This window comes from Asparagus officinalis, chromosome 7 (genome assembly GCF_001876935.1).
Source record: "Asparagus officinalis chromosome 7, Aspof.V1, whole genome shotgun sequence".
Taxonomy (NCBI): Eukaryota; Viridiplantae; Streptophyta; class Magnoliopsida; order Asparagales; family Asparagaceae; genus Asparagus; species Asparagus officinalis.
In genome coordinates this window covers 62,932,720-62,950,990 of record NC_033800.1, presented here as the reverse complement: position 1 = coordinate 62,950,990, position 18,271 = coordinate 62,932,720, and the positions used below count along the sequence as shown (strand labels likewise).

The window sequence follows — 18,271 nt, the reverse complement described above, 5'->3', positions numbered from 1 at the left end:
ATTATTTTATTATGAAAAAATATCATATGAAATTATAATTATTAATATATTATATGATATATTATTAAAAAGTAATAATATACTATAATAATTGTATAACATAATTTTATTTTGTATATAGTGCATTATTGTATCTATTTATATTTGTTGTTAATAAATTATTATATAATGTTTTCTTAATATATTTATTTATTTATTAAGTTTTTATTTTTTTATTTTTTATTTATTAATATAATATATAATTGTATTCAAATTATTATTATATTAAATTAATTATAATATAATAGTTATTTTGAATTAATATTATTAAACATAGTACTAATATATTAAGAAAATACAATATATATAATATATTATATCACAATGTAATATCTTACATTATATAATATATTATGTTATTAATACTTGATATTAGATATTATATTCACATCCTTTAAACTCAAAGTTCAAACTCAAACCACCTGATTGGTGTTTGAAATAAGTGTGGTGTTTTTGGTTTTGGATGTTGTAGCCCAACAAAAACACCAAGGTTTCCAAATGCATGGTGTTTTGTTTTTGGTAAGAACACCATGAAAACACCATGGTATCCAAACGCTACTTAAGAATGTAGCTAGACGGGGGTAGATTGACCGTGAGATATCCACCTTGCTTGTTAATACTAAATGACAGGGAGCTGATTCATACATTCCAATCTAGAAAATAGCAATATAATCACCTTTTCGTCTTTTATTTTCATAAATTACGGAGAGATATCAAGGACAAGAGTCTTACTAATTTTATATCATATTTTTTTATTGTTTGAAGTCTTACTGATTAGAAACCATCTATAAGACAAAGATTTAACTGTAGAAGTTCCAATGTATATTTTTCCTCTGAGAAAATGATATTCTGATATTTAAGCAGAAAGTGTGTAAATATGGAAAATTATCTGTAAGAAGAAAGTACACTAGTGCACCCTAATTTCAGGTTAGTTGATGGAAGCTAATACCTCTCCAGCTTTGTAAAATTTCAGCACAATAAACTTGATAACACTTAGGTTTGGAGTACAGGGAAAAGTTTCAGGAAAAAATTTACTACCCACATGTTCCAGATAAATGCATCAAATTTTAGTAAAAATGCTGAGTGCTGTTTTCAAATGTTGTTTCCTGATATCTTTTGTTCTGGGGAAATGGGATTCGAAGTTAAACAGCAATTATAGAGAAAAGTATGTTAGAAGAAAGCGCAAAGGGCTTTGGATCTTTCTCCAGTTTTATAAACTTTAGACTAAAAACCTTCAGAACACTGAGGTTTGGAGTATAATAAAAATTTCAGAACAATTGACTAACTATTTATGTAAAATGAACATATTAAATTTAGTAAAAACGTTGTTTTCATAGGCCGAGATATTACTGTTTGATAATACTGATTTTCCTGCAGAATAGCTTTCCAGTAACATCTTTGGCTTGTGAATGATGAATACTATCAGACACTTCTGCTAAAATCTTCTGTAACTGCTAGTAAGTTTGTTTCTTAATCCAACCTATTCAATGCCTCTGCGGTACCCGAATTTTCCGGGTTCTTTTTTTCTTTTCACTTTTACTGTGTTAGAACTTAGAAATAATTTGAAGTTTTAATTTTGTGCAGAGAGCTCTGTTATCAGTACAGTACATAAGTATTACTTAATCTACCCATGATTGCTACCAAAAGTATCAATATAATCTATTCCTATACTTGAATCTTTCTTTTGAAAGATATCTAACCATCGATCAAATTTCTTGCACAGGAACCAACAACGGATCCTACGTCCACATCAGCACGCTGCATCTCAGTAGGTATTTCCCTCTAAAGTTTGACCGTAAGGGTCATTTTTGGAAAAGTGGGGATAAGGCAGTTTACTTCTAAACTGGTTCAGTTCTGGACCAGGGAGGGGATTGGACTAATTCTTAACTGGTTTATGGCCAAAAATTAGCCTAACAAAACCAGTTTTAAGTCATGGTCTAGCTATTTGCTATATAGGACAACACTTGAACTGGTTTTGTTTCACTAAATCAGTTTAGCTGGCGTTGCTAAACAGTACCTAAGTATTTTGACTATAAGGATTCCTTCTCTTCTTGCTTTTTTTTCCTCCTGATATCAGGTTCTAGTGAATGCCATTACAAACTACCGAACGTTGATCTTCGTCCTCCTCTATGGATATTGCATGGGTGTCGAGCTCACGACCGACAACATAATTCACGAGTACTACTATGACCACTTCCACCTTGACCTTAATACCTCCGGTTACATCGCCGCATCCTTCGGGATGGCCAATATCATCGCTCGCCCTTTTGGAGGTTTCATCTGACTTCAGCACCAAACGTTTTGGCATGCGCGCTCGTCTCTGGAACATTTGGATCCTCCAGACTGCAGGTGGTGCATTCTGTGCTTGGCTCGGCCAGGCCAAGTCCCTTCCTATCTCTATCTTTGCTATGATTGTTTCTCAGTCTGTGCTCAAGCTGCTTGTGGCGCTATATTTGGTGTTATCCCCTTCGTCTCTCGACGCTCACTTGGAATTATATCCGGAATGACCGGAGCTGGAGTGAATTTCCGTGCGGGGCTAACACAACTGCTATTCTTCACTAGCTCACAGTATTCGGCAGGCACTGGGCTTACTCTGATGGGGATAATGATAATGGCATGCGCATTACCGGTGGCTTTCGTGCATTTCCCGCAATGGGGGAGTATGTTGTTGCCGGCATCAAAGAATGTGACTGAGGAGGATTATTATGGGTTGGAGTGGAGCAAAGAGGAGAAGCAGAAGGGGTTGCATGTTGCATCGATGAAGTTTGCGGATAATAGTCGGTCGGAGAGAGGTCGGCAGGCACCAATCGCCTCGGCTCCGACACCGCCAAATGCGACACCAGTGCACGTTTAGCGAGATCTGGACAACAAAAAGGAATAAGGCTGATAACAGTAGAGCTTTATATGTGATTTGAGGGAAAAAGAGAAGTCAAAAGTAAGGAGAATGAGTGTGTTTTGCTAACCAAAAAAAGGGGACTGAGGGTGATTTGTGAGCAGGAGTGGGACAACTGGTCCAGAGAACAGAAAAAGTCCTAGTTCAGTTGTAGTATGTCACTTTGGTGCTGTACAAACCGGTCCAGAGAAGGTGAAATCAGTGGTTTCATATCCTCGTTTCCCTCTTCACTGCTCCGTTCCCTGGACTTTTGGTAATTGAGAAACTTCATCGCTACCTCTATTTAGCTTGTTTATCTGGCTTTAAATATTGGAGTCATCTTCACATATGAGCATGTGCAAGTGTAATCGGGTCGTATTTGTATGGTTCACTTCAGCGTATCTTAATATTCTTGATTGAATAGAGAGATCCTTCTCATGTCTCATCTGTCATTTTTATTCTTGCAAATATTTTCAAAATATGGTTATGACATGGCTATATAGCATGTAAGACTGCTTTGCTAAGATATCTCTTTATATTTGAAAGAAATTTCTGTGAAATGCTTGGTGAAACTGTATGTTGAGCTTAAAATTTTTTTGCCGATTGAAACACCCCGCTCTAATTGAATGATATACAAACTTTGATAACCTTATGTTGACTGCTTTCATTTTTTTGCGAAGTTCTTGAGTCAATTCACTAGCTTTTGACTTATGTTCATGTGGATGTTTACTAGTGATGTTTGATGCCTATTTGGAGAAGTGTAAGCATACAAAAGTGTACATAACCCTATGCATATACTCAGACACATGGAAATCCATACACAGACATGCATGCACAAAACACTTGACTCTCACGCACGCACATTTCTGCAGACAGGCATGCCAGCCTGCCCGTGCACATACACATAATATATAGATATGATGTTCTTTGTGACATGTTAGTAACACTTTTCTTTGTTACGCAAAAAATGACACTTTGCCTTTTCATCATTTCTTTTTTTTTCCTTTTCTTTTTGGTAGAATAAATATTTACTCGTATTCTGACATAGAAGGATGCATCCCAATCCGTATGAATAAGATGACACATCAGAAATATTTCTCTTAAGTTAGAATTTTCTTTTCTTTTTAAGGATAAAAGGCAAGGGATCACTAAGAGGCTAAGTCCATCAAAATCAAAATAGAGTCATCTCAGTGTCTCGATGATTAGGATCTACGTTGTATGGGCACTTCTCTCTGAAGTCTTACCCTGTAGTACTCCTACCAACACTGAAACCATATACGGACAGTATTTGGATATTATGCATACACTTATTCAAACGTAAGCTCAATTATATAATGCATGTTTTAATTTAACACGCTCGCTATACACTTCTTGGATATATATCCTATACTTCACATACACGTTTTGAAACTCATTGGACATAGGTCATGTTTTTCTTTCAGCCTGTTTCTCATTTGGAACTATGATTTATACGCTCTTTTTTATATGAGGTTAAAGCATGATCAATTTTCTAATTTATAGATCTACATATAAAAGAAATATAAATTGTTTGATAATATGTGAATGAAAAAATGATATTGATCTCATGTAAATTGTATATTATTATATATATGTATTATGCATATATGTGTAGTCGTGTCCCTCTACCCTACTTACATATTTGAGTGTCATATACCCGTACACGTATCTATCTAACTTAGTTTAAGATCAATTGATAATTGAAAATTCTCTACATATATAATGGAAGAGGTGTTGTAGTTGGTTGCATGCCTCTCAGATCAATTAATTGAAGTTGTAATTAAGTTCAGTCAAGTCCAATTAAGTTCATTTGTTTGTCGTAAAATGAGATCTCAAAATTTGTATTGATTGAATTGTTTATTACAAATCGAAATCGCTTTTACACAGAAGCAGAGAGAATTGATTTAATCTCTCCTTGTTTAACTTTGGTTCTTTGGGGCGATAAGATGCTTCTCTCGATGTTCGTGTTGAGTTTGCTTCCCTTTGACGATTCGAACGAGGTTGCGGACAAATTTCAGCGCGTGGTAGAAGTTTGGTTGGATGAGTTCGAAGGCCGAACAAGTGCTTGATTGCTTGTAGGCCGAGTATGCCGAGATCTCAAAGTTTGGTCCTCTTCTCCTGAGGATTCGAACAAGATTGCCAATAAACTTCGTCACGTGGTAGAAACTTTATCGGAGTTTGAATACCCGAGTTAGGATATTTGAGAGCCGAGTGCACAAGATGCTAGGTTTGTCTCCTTGCCTCTGCACCTTTCCTCTCTTTTCTACCCCCTTTTCTTGTAGACATCAGTGACTTTTTATAGAGGAGAATGACTAGTAACCACGCCCTCAAAACGTGGAAAGTGGGCACAACCACTTCCACGATTCAAGCTTTAGTGTCTGACTTGGTCAAGCTGTGCAGGCGAGCTTGCAGGCGAGTTTGACACATGTAGGCGAGCTTGGAACATTCAAGCGAGCTTGGCATATATAGGCGAGCTTGGAACCTCATAGGAGAAGCTATCAGGCGAGCTTCAATCAATTCAGGCGAGCTTCAAGTGTTCAGACAAGCTTGGCTCATGCAGACGAATTTGGAGTATGCGGGCGAACCTCGTAGGCGAAGCTATCAGCTGAGCTTCAATCAATTCAGGCAAGATTTAAGCGTTCATGCGAGTTTGGCTCATGCAGGCGAGCTTCGTAAGTTAAGCGTTCAGGCGAGCTTAACTTTGTTCCGGCAAAGCTCAATGTTTAGGCGAACTTGGCCTTGTCCGCAGAGTCACATATTCAAGCGAACTTGGCTTTGCATATTTGATTCAGGCGAAGTCATACTATCAAGCGGACTTTTCTTGAATGTTCAGGCAAACAAGTAGACTTGGCTTGGTTCAGGCGAACTCTAGTCTTGCAGATGAAGTTCAAGTGTCGAGGAACATAACTTGTTGCGAAGAACGGGTCATAACTTTCAAACCATAAGTCGGAATTAGACGAATTATATATGAAAATTGACTATCTCGACGAGACGAGGCCGACCAAACCCACCGAAGTTCGGTTTGCCGTCGTCTGTTTCGCCAAATTCCCTCCTGTTTGAGAGACATCAACGTTTTTGTCTGTTTTTTACTATTTTTGGTAATGTTCTTACAAGAAAACTTCTGAATTTCTCTATTAGTGATAAATGCAATTTTATTTGCATATAAAATCCTCTTCAAAGTTTTCATACCCAAATTGGGTTGCATAGGGTTTGAAATACTTTAAATATTAAGACCTACAAAATGATTATCATTCAGATGAAACGGGTAGCCTTCTAGCGAACTTGGCCATTCTGGCGAAGTTGAACTCTTCAGACGCAACTCATGATCGCCACCTAGGATTTTTAGCAAACCCTTAACTATCAACGAACTTGATTTATCTTTACCAACTGCCGTTTGAGTTGGACTAGTCATGCTTTTACCTTTAGCATGGTAAGTTATCGAAGAGTTTCTCTTAGGCTCAATGCTAAGATTTTTTTTTCTATCCTTAGCCATTCGAGACGTTGGATTAAGTGTTTGAACATGATTACAACGGTTCAGTTGTAATCGAGTTCGGTTGTGACGTTCGTTATAATAACTCAACTTGATGTTTTGAAAACGAGGCTCATCGCATGGTAGGTCTGCTGGGGTGTGGTGATATCGTTGATGAATAGTAACTTATTGCTTGGTAGGTCATTATTTGAAAATAAGGGAAAGATAGGGGTTCATTGTTTGGTAGGCTACTATCAGCGAATAATGTCATTTGCATGGATGACGGTGCGAAAACAATCAAGTCGTTTAGTGATATAGAAGTATAATGACAGTAATTAGATTAGCGGCACATCACATGGTAGGTCACTATCAATCGATAATGTCATTTGCAGGAATGATTGGGTGGAAATAATCAAGCCGTTCAGTGACTCGGGAGTATAACGACTGTGATTGGAACAGATGTTGGAATAGAGGCACATCCATGGTAGGTCACTATTAACAATCATTCTAGGGAGATAGAACATTCAGAAATGATTAGATATTTAATCATCGCATGGTAGATCATTACCCTGATCGAGTGACAAGTAGGCCTTTATCGCATGGTAAAACACTATTTGGTGAGGAAAATTAAGTCGTTCAGTGACATGAAAGTATAACGACTATAATTAGAATAGAGGCATATCGCATGATAGACCACTATCTTCGATCGTTCTAAGAGAATAGAACGTTCGGAAGGGATCAGATAGTGAATCATCGCATGGTAGATCACTATCTTGATCGAATGATAAGTAGGTGTTCATCGCATGGTAGAACATTACTTGACAAAGTATTTTCAATAGGGAGCTAATATTTGACTATCAGAGGTAATCATTAACGTGATAGTATTTTGTGGTTCCGTCATCCTATTGAAGATGATTGGTGGGCTAATTTTAAGAAAATCAACTATCAGAGATAATCATTAACGTGATAGCATTTTGTAGTCTCGTCATCCTATTAAATAAGATTAGTAGGTGAATTTGGAGGAAATCAAATTGTTCAGTGACATAGGAGTATAACGACTGTGATTGGAGTAGCGACACATCGTATGGTAGGTTACTATTTTCTAGCGTTCTAAGAAAATAGAACGTTCGAAAAAGATTAGATAATGAATCATCGCATGCTAGATCACTATTCTAATCGAGTGACAAGTAGGGGCTCATCGTATGATAGATCACTACTCAGAATATTTTTGATTGGGATCAAAGAGTTGGCTATCAGAGGTAATCATTAACGTGATAGTATTTTGTGGACCCGTCATCCTATTGAAGATGATTGGTGGAAGAGTTTGGAGGACAGTAAGGAATAAAATGGTCACCTTAGTTAACCTCGTAGGAGTTGAAGGATGAAATCCTTTTCTGTGCTGACACATTGCTTGATGGTCTTTTGCACAGTTTTCTTCAGAAGCCTATGGGTAGTACTTCTTCAAAAATTTATCATTAATGGGCATCATAATCTTGTCGTCGTTCTAATTGATAAGGCGATGTGCCCCATTCGAGTAGACTGTCTCTACTATGAATGGTCATGAAGTTATCGTCGGATGCAGGTCCTCCAACGCATAGCAACGTCTTGCGTAAGATACAGCGTCACCGATCATCTTTGGCCAGTAGTAGCCAAGTCTTCGCAGTCGACCCCACAATTTAGGTCCGGGTTGGTGAGCTTCACAGATGCTATCATGGGCTTCTTTAAGGGTTTCTTTTGCTTCTGGAAATGGTTATCCGAAGCATTGCCCCTCTGTTTTGAAGAGGGTTTGGATGAGGAAGTGATTTCTACCGTCAAAGCATCTTTTCCCTTTACATAGGTCAGAGAGGTGAAGTTGTCTTGGTCATCACCTCCTTGAAACTCACGTGGCTCTTCAGCATCTATACGCTTGAGCATGCTTTTGACTTGTTCTCCTTAGCGGATTAAGTCTTTCCATTAGCGAGCTTCAACAGCGTCCATATTGGACAGTATGCCGATGGAGAGATTGTTCCGGCACATCTCGATGAGAGTGGTCTCGGAAATCTGATCACGGGAATGCAGCGATCGGTTTCTGAATCTCTCAACAAAGTTTCTTACAGACTGTCTTCTTCTGCTTTTCTATTAGCAGTGTGGCTATGGATAGTTCTGTGTCATCGTCGAAGAATCTGATCATGAAGAGTCTTTCCATGTCTTTCTAGCAAGTGATGGATCCAGACTCCAATCTGCGGAGCCATTCAAAAGCGACCCTTTTGATGGTACTAATAAAAAGTCGAGTCATAATGGGATCGTTTCTCACTATGTGTCCAGTTTGTGTCTGAAAGTAGTAAATATATTGGATAGGAGAACAATTGTCATTGAACTGCAGGAGGTTGAGTGGCTTAAATTTCAAAGGGTAAGGGACGTAGTCCCATTCGCCAGGGTATGGCCTGACGACCCCCAGCTTGTTCATATTCTTCTGGAGTTTCAAGGTGTCGAGTTGGCTTTGGAACTCGTCAAGCCTTTTATCTCGGGGGTTGCTGCCAGAATGTGATACCTCTTCTGAAGATTCAGATGACGAATCAGAAGACGACTCGGAATTTTCTTCTCCTTCTATTTTTTGAGGAGTAAGTTCCCGCTCTTTGTTCTTGGTTGAGGACTTCAGGGGAGCCCGCGATGGTCTCTTCTTTTTCTTCTTCTTTTCGGTCAGAAGTTTTTCGAGCGTCTCCTTCATGGCGTTAATTGTTGCCTATTGCATGGCAATTGCAGCTTGGTGCTCTTCTAGCTTTGTGGTTATATCATCAGGAATTTCAGCTATGTGCACCTTTGCGCGTCCGCTTTGCATTGAGCTTAAGGTCTGAGACGTTTCTACCGTCGAGCAATTGTCATCCTTGTCATCAGAAACGGAGGCTAACCGCCTGTAATCAAGCGGTATGACAACCTCTTTTGGTCCGGGTGTGCTGGTAGACATCTTCATGCTCGATGGGGAGGTTTTTCAATCCCGGCGAAAATTCAGCGTCAGAAGAGTCTGAATTCTTCGCCTTGGACTTCCCTGTCATGTTGACAGTTGCAGTTGGGAAATCCAAGTCATCAAGAGCTTGTTTCCTCACGCGATTGCGTCTTTGGCGAGGAAGTCTTGACACCGCACCACACCGACATCCAGTGAGCACTGTTGTGATGAGCTTCTGATAGTGGCATCGAGGCGTGCGTTTGCGCATCTGGTGTTCTCTGAGATCCATAGTGGGTCGATGCGTACAACACCCAGCGTCAGAAGGACCAAGTACTAGATTATGGCAAACTTGCCTATGCAGGCGAAGTTGCCTAGGCGGGCGAACCAATGGCAATGAGGAGTTGCCTCATGAATAGTGCATTTGCGAATCAAGTGCTCTCTAAGATCCCCTGTAGGTTGCTGACAACCCCCAGTATTAGAAGGATCAGCTGAGTGCATATGCAAAGGAAAGCGCTTATTAGAGCACTCGAAAAAATCATCAAGTGCTGGACTCTGGCGAACTTGCCTATGCAGGCGAAGTTGCCTAGGCTGGCGAACCTGCTTGATCTGGCGAAGTTCGTCTATTCGGGCGAACTTCGTTGTCTGGTGAAGTTCGTCTATTTGGCGAACTCGAGTTTGTTGGTGAGGTCTAGCCTGCTTTTCATTCAAGAAAAGTTCGCCTGTATGGCGAGGTTAGCCTATTTGAGCTTGCAAGCGAGGTTGGGCTGTCAGGCGAGCCTGGTAAGGTTCGCCAACTACCTTAAGTTCGCCTGATTAGGAAGGTCCGCCTGATTGGTGACTTTCGCCAACAATGCAAAGTTCGCCTGATCTGCTTACTTCGTCATATTCGTGCATTTTGCTAGATCTGCGTAGTTCACCAAAATTGGGAACCTTACGTTTGTTCTTCAGGCCTGAATAGTAATTTAGGTCATCGTAGGAGATGAGGGCACGTGCCTCGTGGCGAGCAAGAGCTTGTCGTCGCCTTTGCTTGGCTCTTCTTGAAAGAGGAGCGTTCATATCAACATTGAATGTATGATCTGCACCGATATGAATTGTGGTCTCCTCGAGAACAGAAGCTTGCGTGGATTGCTTAACAACCCATCGAGCAACTCCCTGGCTTGCATTCTTGGCCTTTTGGTCAGCCTTAAACAACTTGGGAGAGATGGAACCCCCAGCGCTTGCTCGGGTAGAGCTCTCAAGCATACTAGCCTTAGCTTGCTGAGGTTGAGTCACACGCAAGACTTTGCGACATTTACGTGACATTTTGCCACTAGCAGAAGCCGAAGATAGGTACTCTTCATACCTAGCTTCATCAAACTCAATGATGAGGGACTCAACGGTAGTCCCTGCAACAACCACGTCGAACTGCACCATCACCATCTCGTCTGACAGAATGGCCTCTCTCACTGTGGTCGCCATCTTCTGTTTGTCGTAAAATAAGATCTCAAAATTTGTATTGATTGAATTGTTTATTACAAATTGAAATCGCTTTTACACAAAAGCAGAGAGAATTGATTCGATCTCTCCTTGTTTAACATGGGCTCTTTGGGGCGATAGGATGCTTCACTCGATGCTCGTGTCGAGTTTGCTTCCCTTTGACGATTCGAACAAGGTTGCAGACAAACTTCAGCGCGTAGTAGAAGTTTGGTTAGATGAGTTTGAAGGCCGAACAAGTGCTTGATTGCTTATAGGCCGAGTATGCCGAGTTCTCAAAGTTCGGTCCTCTTCTCCTGAGGATTCGAACAAGACTTCCAATAAGCTTCGTCGCGTGGTAGAAGCTTTATCATAGTTTGAATACCCGAGCTAGGATATTTGAGAGCTGAGTGCACAAGATGCTAGGTTTGTCTCATTGCCTCCCCACATTTCCTCTCTTTTCTGCCCCCTTTTCTTGTAGAGATCAGTGGCTTTTTATAGAGGAGAATGGTTAGTAACCACCCTCTCAAAACGTGGAAAGTGGGCACAACCACTTCCACAATTCAAGCTTTTGTGGCTGACTTGGTCAAGCTGTGCAAGCGAGCTTGACAATTCAGGTGAGCTTGGGCGAGCTTGCAGGCGAGCTTGGCACATGCAAGCGAGCTTGGCACATGCAAGCGAGCTTGGAACCTCGTAGGCGAAGCTATCAGGCAAGCTTCAATCATTTCAGGCAAGCTTCAAGCGTTCAGGCGAGCTTGGCTCATGCAGGCGAGGTTGGAGTATGCGGGCGAACCTCGTAGGCGAAGCTATCAGGTGAGCTTCAATCAATTCAAGCAAGCTTCAAGCGTTCAGGCGAGCTTGGTTCATGCAGGTGAGCTTCATAAGTTAAGCGTTCAGGCGAGCTTAACTTTGTTCAGGCGAAACTCAATGTTTAGGCGAACTTGGCCTTGTCCGCAGAGTCAAGTATTCAGGCGAACTTGGCTTTGCTTATTTGATTCAGGCGAAGTCACACTATCAGGCGGACTTGCCTTGAATGTTCAGGCGAACAAGTAGACTTGGCTTGGTTCAGGCGAAGTTCAAGTGTCGAGGAACATAATTTGCTGCGAAGAATGAGTCATAACTTTCAAACCGTAAGTCGGAATTAGACGAATTATATATGAAAATCGACTATCTCGACGAGACGGGGCCGATCAAGCCCATTGAAGTTCGGTTTTCCACCGTCCGTTTCGCCAAATTCCCTCCGATTTGAGAGATATCAACGTTTTTGTTCGTTTTTTACTATTTTTGGTAATGTTCTTGCAGGCAAACTTCTGAATTTCTCTGTTAGGGATAAAGGCAATTTTATTGTCCTACAGTTCAAAACAAAAACACAAATCATGAACCTCGCTTCATTTTTGAACCCTCCACAAAGTGCTATCTTTTGTATCCCACACATTTATTCTGACAATATTGTATTCCACATGCTTTGTTACAATCAACAACTCAAAAACCTTAGAATTTTTTTCCTGAACAGAATGCGTCCAGCTTAACAATCAACTTCCTTGATTTGGATTTGGGGTTGAAGCATTGGATCATACAAGCAACAAGTATTAAACTTTGCCTAGCTCAACTTCTTATCCATATCCAAGCTAGATCTTCAAATATAAATTTGTACATGCTTCAGCATGATTAATATTCAAGTTTGATATTCATCCTCCAGAAGCATTCATTGTGCTTATCTTATCCATCACTTGGGTTGATTTTTCTCTATAATTCTTCAAAACTATTCTTGAAATCCTAGTTGCAAGAGGGAAAGAAATTCAAGCTCAACCACCTAGACCACATCATTTTCTAATTTGGTTATTTTCCAATGTCCTAATTAGATGATAGTGCAGTTTTCGTTTTTACTTCTAATATGTTACAATTCTAGTTTGTTGAGTTTTCTCTTATTTTATTTCAATCCCATTTTTCGAAGAAAGACTAAAGTTTAATTTTGAACTTAGAAACTCCTGTGACCCTAGCCTCTCCGCTTTATCACTAACTTGTGTGTTATAATTCCATTTTACTGGGGGAGCAACAGTAAACTTAGGTGACCCTTACACAACGAAATGAGATGTAGATAAAATTGCCAAGATGTAACAAAAAATAACAATGGAATTAACTACTTCTTTGTCCATAATTTAATCGAATGAACCAGCCATACTGATCGAGACGATAACTTATCATAGTTGCCTTATAATAAGAGGGCAGAAAGATATGGGATTACGCCAAACTTGCTGATAACTTGAATCTTTCAAAGGGCCATCTAAAGCTTATATGTCAATCACCATTATTCTACTCAATAATAGATCTATAATTTTTCATTTGGTCGAAGGTCATTAAAATATCGAAGGAAAACTTTACAACAGTGCCAAGGGCTGAAGTAAAATTATGAAATTATTTGAGTCCCGATCTATGAGGAAGCACGCGCTAGTTGCTGAGCAAGAAAGGATGTCATGAGTTTGACACTATAAGCCGACATTATTGGTGCTTAAGTACTCTGGATGACTCTGGAGATTAAAATAATCACAAAAGATCATTACTAACAATCCCTTGATTAGTTAGTTAAGTGTTTGAAATATTAAGAATGTAGCTAGATAGGGGGCAGACTGACCTGGATCTATCCATACTTGTTAATACAATATGACAGGGAGCTGATTCATACATTCCAATCTAGAACAAAAAGTTTGTGATATAATCACGGTTCTTACCGTTATTTTGTAATTTACTGGGATATATCAACGGCATGGGTCCCACTGATTTTTATTGTCATACTGTTTTAAGCAGTTATTGGAAATCATCTACAGGACAAAGGTTTAACTTCAAGCATTTTCCTGAGAAAATAGTATTCAAAATATTTAAACGAAAATTTTAGAGAAAATATGTAGATTGTAGAGAAAGAGAGAAGACAAAGTTATCATTCCATTACAAAATAGGTATGAGATAAAATCACATCTAATAACTTTTCATAATATCTACTAATAATAATAATGTCTCACATAAATGTATGTAAATTACCTGTGAGACGAATTAATACTACTACATGCCTTGTGAACATCCAAGTTTCAGGTTGGCTCTACTGCCACACATAAAAATATCAGGTTTGTTGATGAAAGCTAATGTTCCTCCAGCTTTGTAAAGTTTGTGTAAAAGCCTTGAGAGCACTGAGGTTTTGGAGTACAGAAAAAGGTTTCAGGAAAGAAAAAAAAATCTACTAACTATTTATTCCAGATCAATCTATTAATATTGAGTTTAGATTCAGAGTTAGTAGTTTATTGTTTGGTGGTGGTGTTATTTTCTTGGTATCTTTTTTCCTTTTGAGAAAATTGCATCCAAAATTTAAATTGCAATTCTAATATGTAAATATGTAGAAATGCCTGATAGAATGCAAAAGACTTGGAATATTTCTCTGGTTTTGTGAAATTTTAGTCTAACAATCTTATGTCGAGGTTTCGGAGTACAGGAAAAAATCAAGGAAAACTTCAACTAGCTATTATTCCAGACGAATTAAACTCTCTAAAAATGCTGGTTAGAACTGTTTGATAATGTTGATTTTCTTGCAGAAAATAGCTTTATGTTCTACTATTTGTCTGTTTATGTGGTACCGAAATGAGTATTGAGCTGCATTTTCATTCATTTTTTTTTTTTTATCTTTTGCCCTGTTGAAAATAGTTTGGAGTTTATTCTATGTGCTGAACATTCTATCAACATACAGTCTGTCAGTTTTACATAATTTGCTGCATGATTAGTCTTCTGGTGCCAGTATCCAACTTCACCTAGAAATTTATTCCAATACTTAAATTTCTCCTCTGAAAGACATCTAACGGTCGATCAAATATCTATCACAGGAATGAACGACGGATCTTACGTCCACATCAGCACCGCACATCTCAGGAGACATTTCCCAGATGCAGCCTGATCCTTGGAATCATCCATGGGGCCTTGTCTCCTCATAACCCGTGTTAGTGATGCGGCGATGAGATTCTTACCCCCTGATTAACTATAGCCCAACTTCTATAAACTATTCCAACAAATGGGGCCTGTTCATTCAAATGTCAACGGTTACCATCTGGTATAAATGCTCTTCCACTCTCATACTCAATTCATCCATCCATTCAAAACGTGTGTTCTCTTTGCATCCTACTATTAATCCATGGATATCTCTATGGAGCCAGAGGTGAAGGACATGGCTCTTGACGAAACCAAATTCGATCTCCCTGTCGATTCTGAGCACAAGGCGAAAACCCTAAAACTCTTCTCTTTCGCAAACCCTCACATGCGAACATTCCACCTCTCCTGGATCTCTTTCTTCACCTGCTTCGTCTCCACCTTTGCCGCCGCCCCCATGATCCCCATCATCCGTGACAACATCAACCTGACAAAGGCCGACATAGGCAATGCAGGTGTAGCCTCCGTCTCTGGCTCCATTTTCTCCCGTCTTGTCATGGGTGCAGTCTGCGACATTTTGGGTCCTCGCTACGCCTGCGCATTCCTCGTCATGCTCATCGCACCTGCGGTTTTCTGCATGTCTTTGATATCCTCGGCGGAAGGATATATTGCAGTGAGATTCATGATTGGATTCTCGCTGGCGACGTTTGTGTCGTGCCAGTACTGGATGAGCACGATGTTCAATAGCAAGATTATTGGCATCGCTAACGGGACGGCGGCCGGATGGGGGAATATGGGGGGAGGAGCTACGCAGTTGCTGATGCCGTTGGTGTATGATTTGATAAGAAAGATAGGGGCGACTCCGTTCATTGCTTGGAGGATCGCCTTCTTTATTCCAGGATGCATGCACGTCATAATGGGACTCCTGGTTCTCACAATGGGCCAGGATTTGCCTGATGGAAACCTTGGCAAACTCAAAAAACAGGGAGACGTCAACAGAGACAAGTTCTCCAAGGTAAATATTTGTCCGCCTGAATTTTGGCTGGGTCAGTTTGGCAAAAGTTGGCCAAAACAAAACCAGTTTAATTTAGGTCCTGATTCGGTATTTCCCAAATTAAAGCCAGGTCTAAAACTGGATTTGTTCCACTAAGCCAAGTTAAGACCTATTTTCTACTATGAGAGGTTCCTCGTCTTATTTGCTCTTTTCATGATGTCAGGTTCTGTTGCACGCGGTGACCAACTACCGAACATGGATCTTTGTCCTTCTCTACGGATACTGCATGGGCGTCGAGCTCACCACCGACAACGTCATCCACGAGTACTACTACGACCACTTCCACCTCGACCTCAAGACCTCCGGTTACATCGCCGCATCCTTCGGCATGGCCAACATCATCGCCCGCCCCTTCGGTGGGTTTGTCTCCGACTTCAGCACCAAGCGCTTTGGCATGCGCGCTCGTTTATGGAACGTCTGGATCTTACAGACCGCTGGCGGTGCTTTCTGCATGTGGCTCGGCCAAGCCAAGTCCCTCCCCGTCTCTATCTTCGCTATGATTTGCTTCTCGGTCTGTGCTCAGGCAGCTTGTGGCGCGATATTTGGCGTTATCCCCTTCGTCTCTCGACGATCTCTTGGAATTGTGTCAGGGATGACCGGAGCCGGAGGAAATTTCGGCGCTGGGCTAACACAAATTATGTTCTTCACTAGCTCACAGTACTCGGCGGGCACAGGGCTTACTCTGATGGGGATAATGATAATGGCGTGCACGTTGCCTGTTGCTTTCGTGCATTTTCCGCAGTGGGGGAGCATGTTCTTGCCGGCGTCGAAGAGTGTGACTGAAGAGGATTACTATGGCTGGGAGTGGAGCGAAGAGGAGAAGCAGAAGGGCTTGCATGCTGCGTCCATGAAGTTTGCCGATAACAGTCGGTCGGAGAGGGGACGGCGCGCCCCAATCGCCTCGGTCCCGACGCCGCCAAATGCAACGCCGGTGCACGTTTAGGGATCACAAATGGGAATCACGAATAAGACTGAGAACACATTGAGCTTCTTATGTTATTAGCTGAAAAAGAGGAAGAGAGTCAAATAGCGAGGAGATGAGCGTGATTGTGAGTAGGATAGGATTTTTTTTTCCCCTTTTTTTAAATGGAGGAAATCTTTCCATTTGAGCTATAACAATTATTTCCCAACTGTTGAAGAAATTTGGGATCCTACGTGTTTGCCTCCTCACCTGCAGGCTGCAGCATTCTTACTAGGTTTTCACAAAGCCGAAATCTTACTAAGTTTTCACAAAGCCGTAGCCTCCTGTCACCACAGAAGGCGACTCCGATTACCTCCAGATTGAGAACTGAGAGAGTCCAAGCCCGGTTGTAGCTTTGGCGATCACACACTGCTGCCGTTCAATGTATGTCGATGTGGCTCTGTACAAACTGGTCCAGAGAAGGTGAAATCAACGGTTTCATACCCTCGTTTCCTCTTCGCCATACCGTCGCCTGGATTTGTGCTAATTGATAATTCTTCTCTACCTGTATTTAGATCGTCTTTCTAGCTTTAAACGTCGGGCGTTTTCTTCACATATGAGCATCTGCCTGTGTTAATTGGCTGAACTTTGTGGTGTTCACTTCAGCTTATCTTAACATTATCCATTGAGTAAAGAGGTCCTTCGCCTGGCTCGTGTACTGTTTTATTATTGCACATCTTCAGAATCTTGTTAGGACGTAACTATATAGCATGAACGACCGCGACGCTTGATTTTTGTTTTAATGTTAGAAAGAACTCTTTGTGAAATGCTTGGTGAAACTGTGTATTGAGCTTAAAATTGTTTACTGATTGAAATGCTGATCCTTCCTTAATCATATATCGGTTGCTAACTGGTTGAGTTTTTGAGCCGAGTTACTCGCTTTTGATGCGTATTGGAGCACATACATGGACCTACATGCACAAAGACCCATGACTCGACTGACTCGCACGCTCTCTCGCGCACGCACATTCCCATATTATGACATGTTAATAGCGTTAATTTTGTTACTCGAAAAATAACGATCATCTTTTCATCCTTTCTCTGTATCTTTTTCCTGGTAGACTGATGCTTCTCATGTTCTGACACAGAAGGATGCACTACAACAAGCATGAATAAGATGGCACATCAGTACCGTATCTGTAAGCTAGTTTCCTTTTCTTTTTTAAGGAGAAAAGATGAGGGATCACCAAATGGGTAAGTCTGTCAAAACCAAAACAGGATACATGTCAGTGTCTCAATGTTTAAGCTCATCTATTATGTACACTTGTTGTGTTACATTAAACAATAGAACAACATAGACTAATTTATTTTGACTGTTAAAGTAAGAGAGAGAGAATCTTGGGTAAATTTCCCTTGAATTGAATATTGAGTATGCACCTATATTTATACAAGTAGAGGAGTGTGAGGTTTGTTCTCCCAAGCAATGTGGGACTAAAACCCACTACAATACACTATTATCAACAGCCCCCTTCAAACTCATGTTGGATCAAACAAAGTGAGTTTGCGTACAAGAAACTGGAACCGATGAACAGGTAAGGCCTTTGTAAAGAAATCTGCAAGCTCGTCAGCGGATGAAA

General features: G+C 40.5%; 1 protein-coding gene and 1 pseudogene across 2 annotated transcripts; both read left to right on the top strand.

Moving 5' to 3' along the window:
- The window catches only part of LOC109849891, a 6,722-nt pseudogene extending 3,268 nt beyond the window's left edge, over nucleotides 1–3,454 (top strand).
- On the top strand, nucleotides 14,648–17,401 carry LOC109850163 (high-affinity nitrate transporter 2.1-like). 2 transcript variants are annotated; one of them, XM_020420112.1, is made up of 3 exons: nucleotides 14,648–14,863; nucleotides 14,967–15,694; nucleotides 15,897–17,401. In XM_020420112.1, the coding sequence occupies exons 2-3, from the start codon at nucleotides 14,978–14,980 to the stop codon at nucleotides 16,674–16,676; spliced, it is 1,497 nt and encodes a 498-aa protein (XP_020275701.1). In that variant the 5' UTR covers nucleotides 14,648–14,863; nucleotides 14,967–14,977; the 3' UTR covers nucleotides 16,677–17,401. The 2 variants fall into 2 exon arrangements, with proteins under 2 accessions (XP_020275701.1, XP_020275700.1); XM_020420111.1 differs by having other exon boundaries at nucleotides 14,648–15,694.

Coding starts and splice junctions, on each gene's coding strand:
- LOC109850163 (XM_020420111.1), top strand. CDS start 14,945: ATGGATATCTCTATGGAGCCAGAGGTGAAGGACATGGCTCTTGACGAA. Junction 15,695..15,896: donor ACAGAGACAAGTTCTCCAAG/GTAAATATTTGT, acceptor TCATGATGTCAG/GTTCTGTTGCACGCGGTGAC.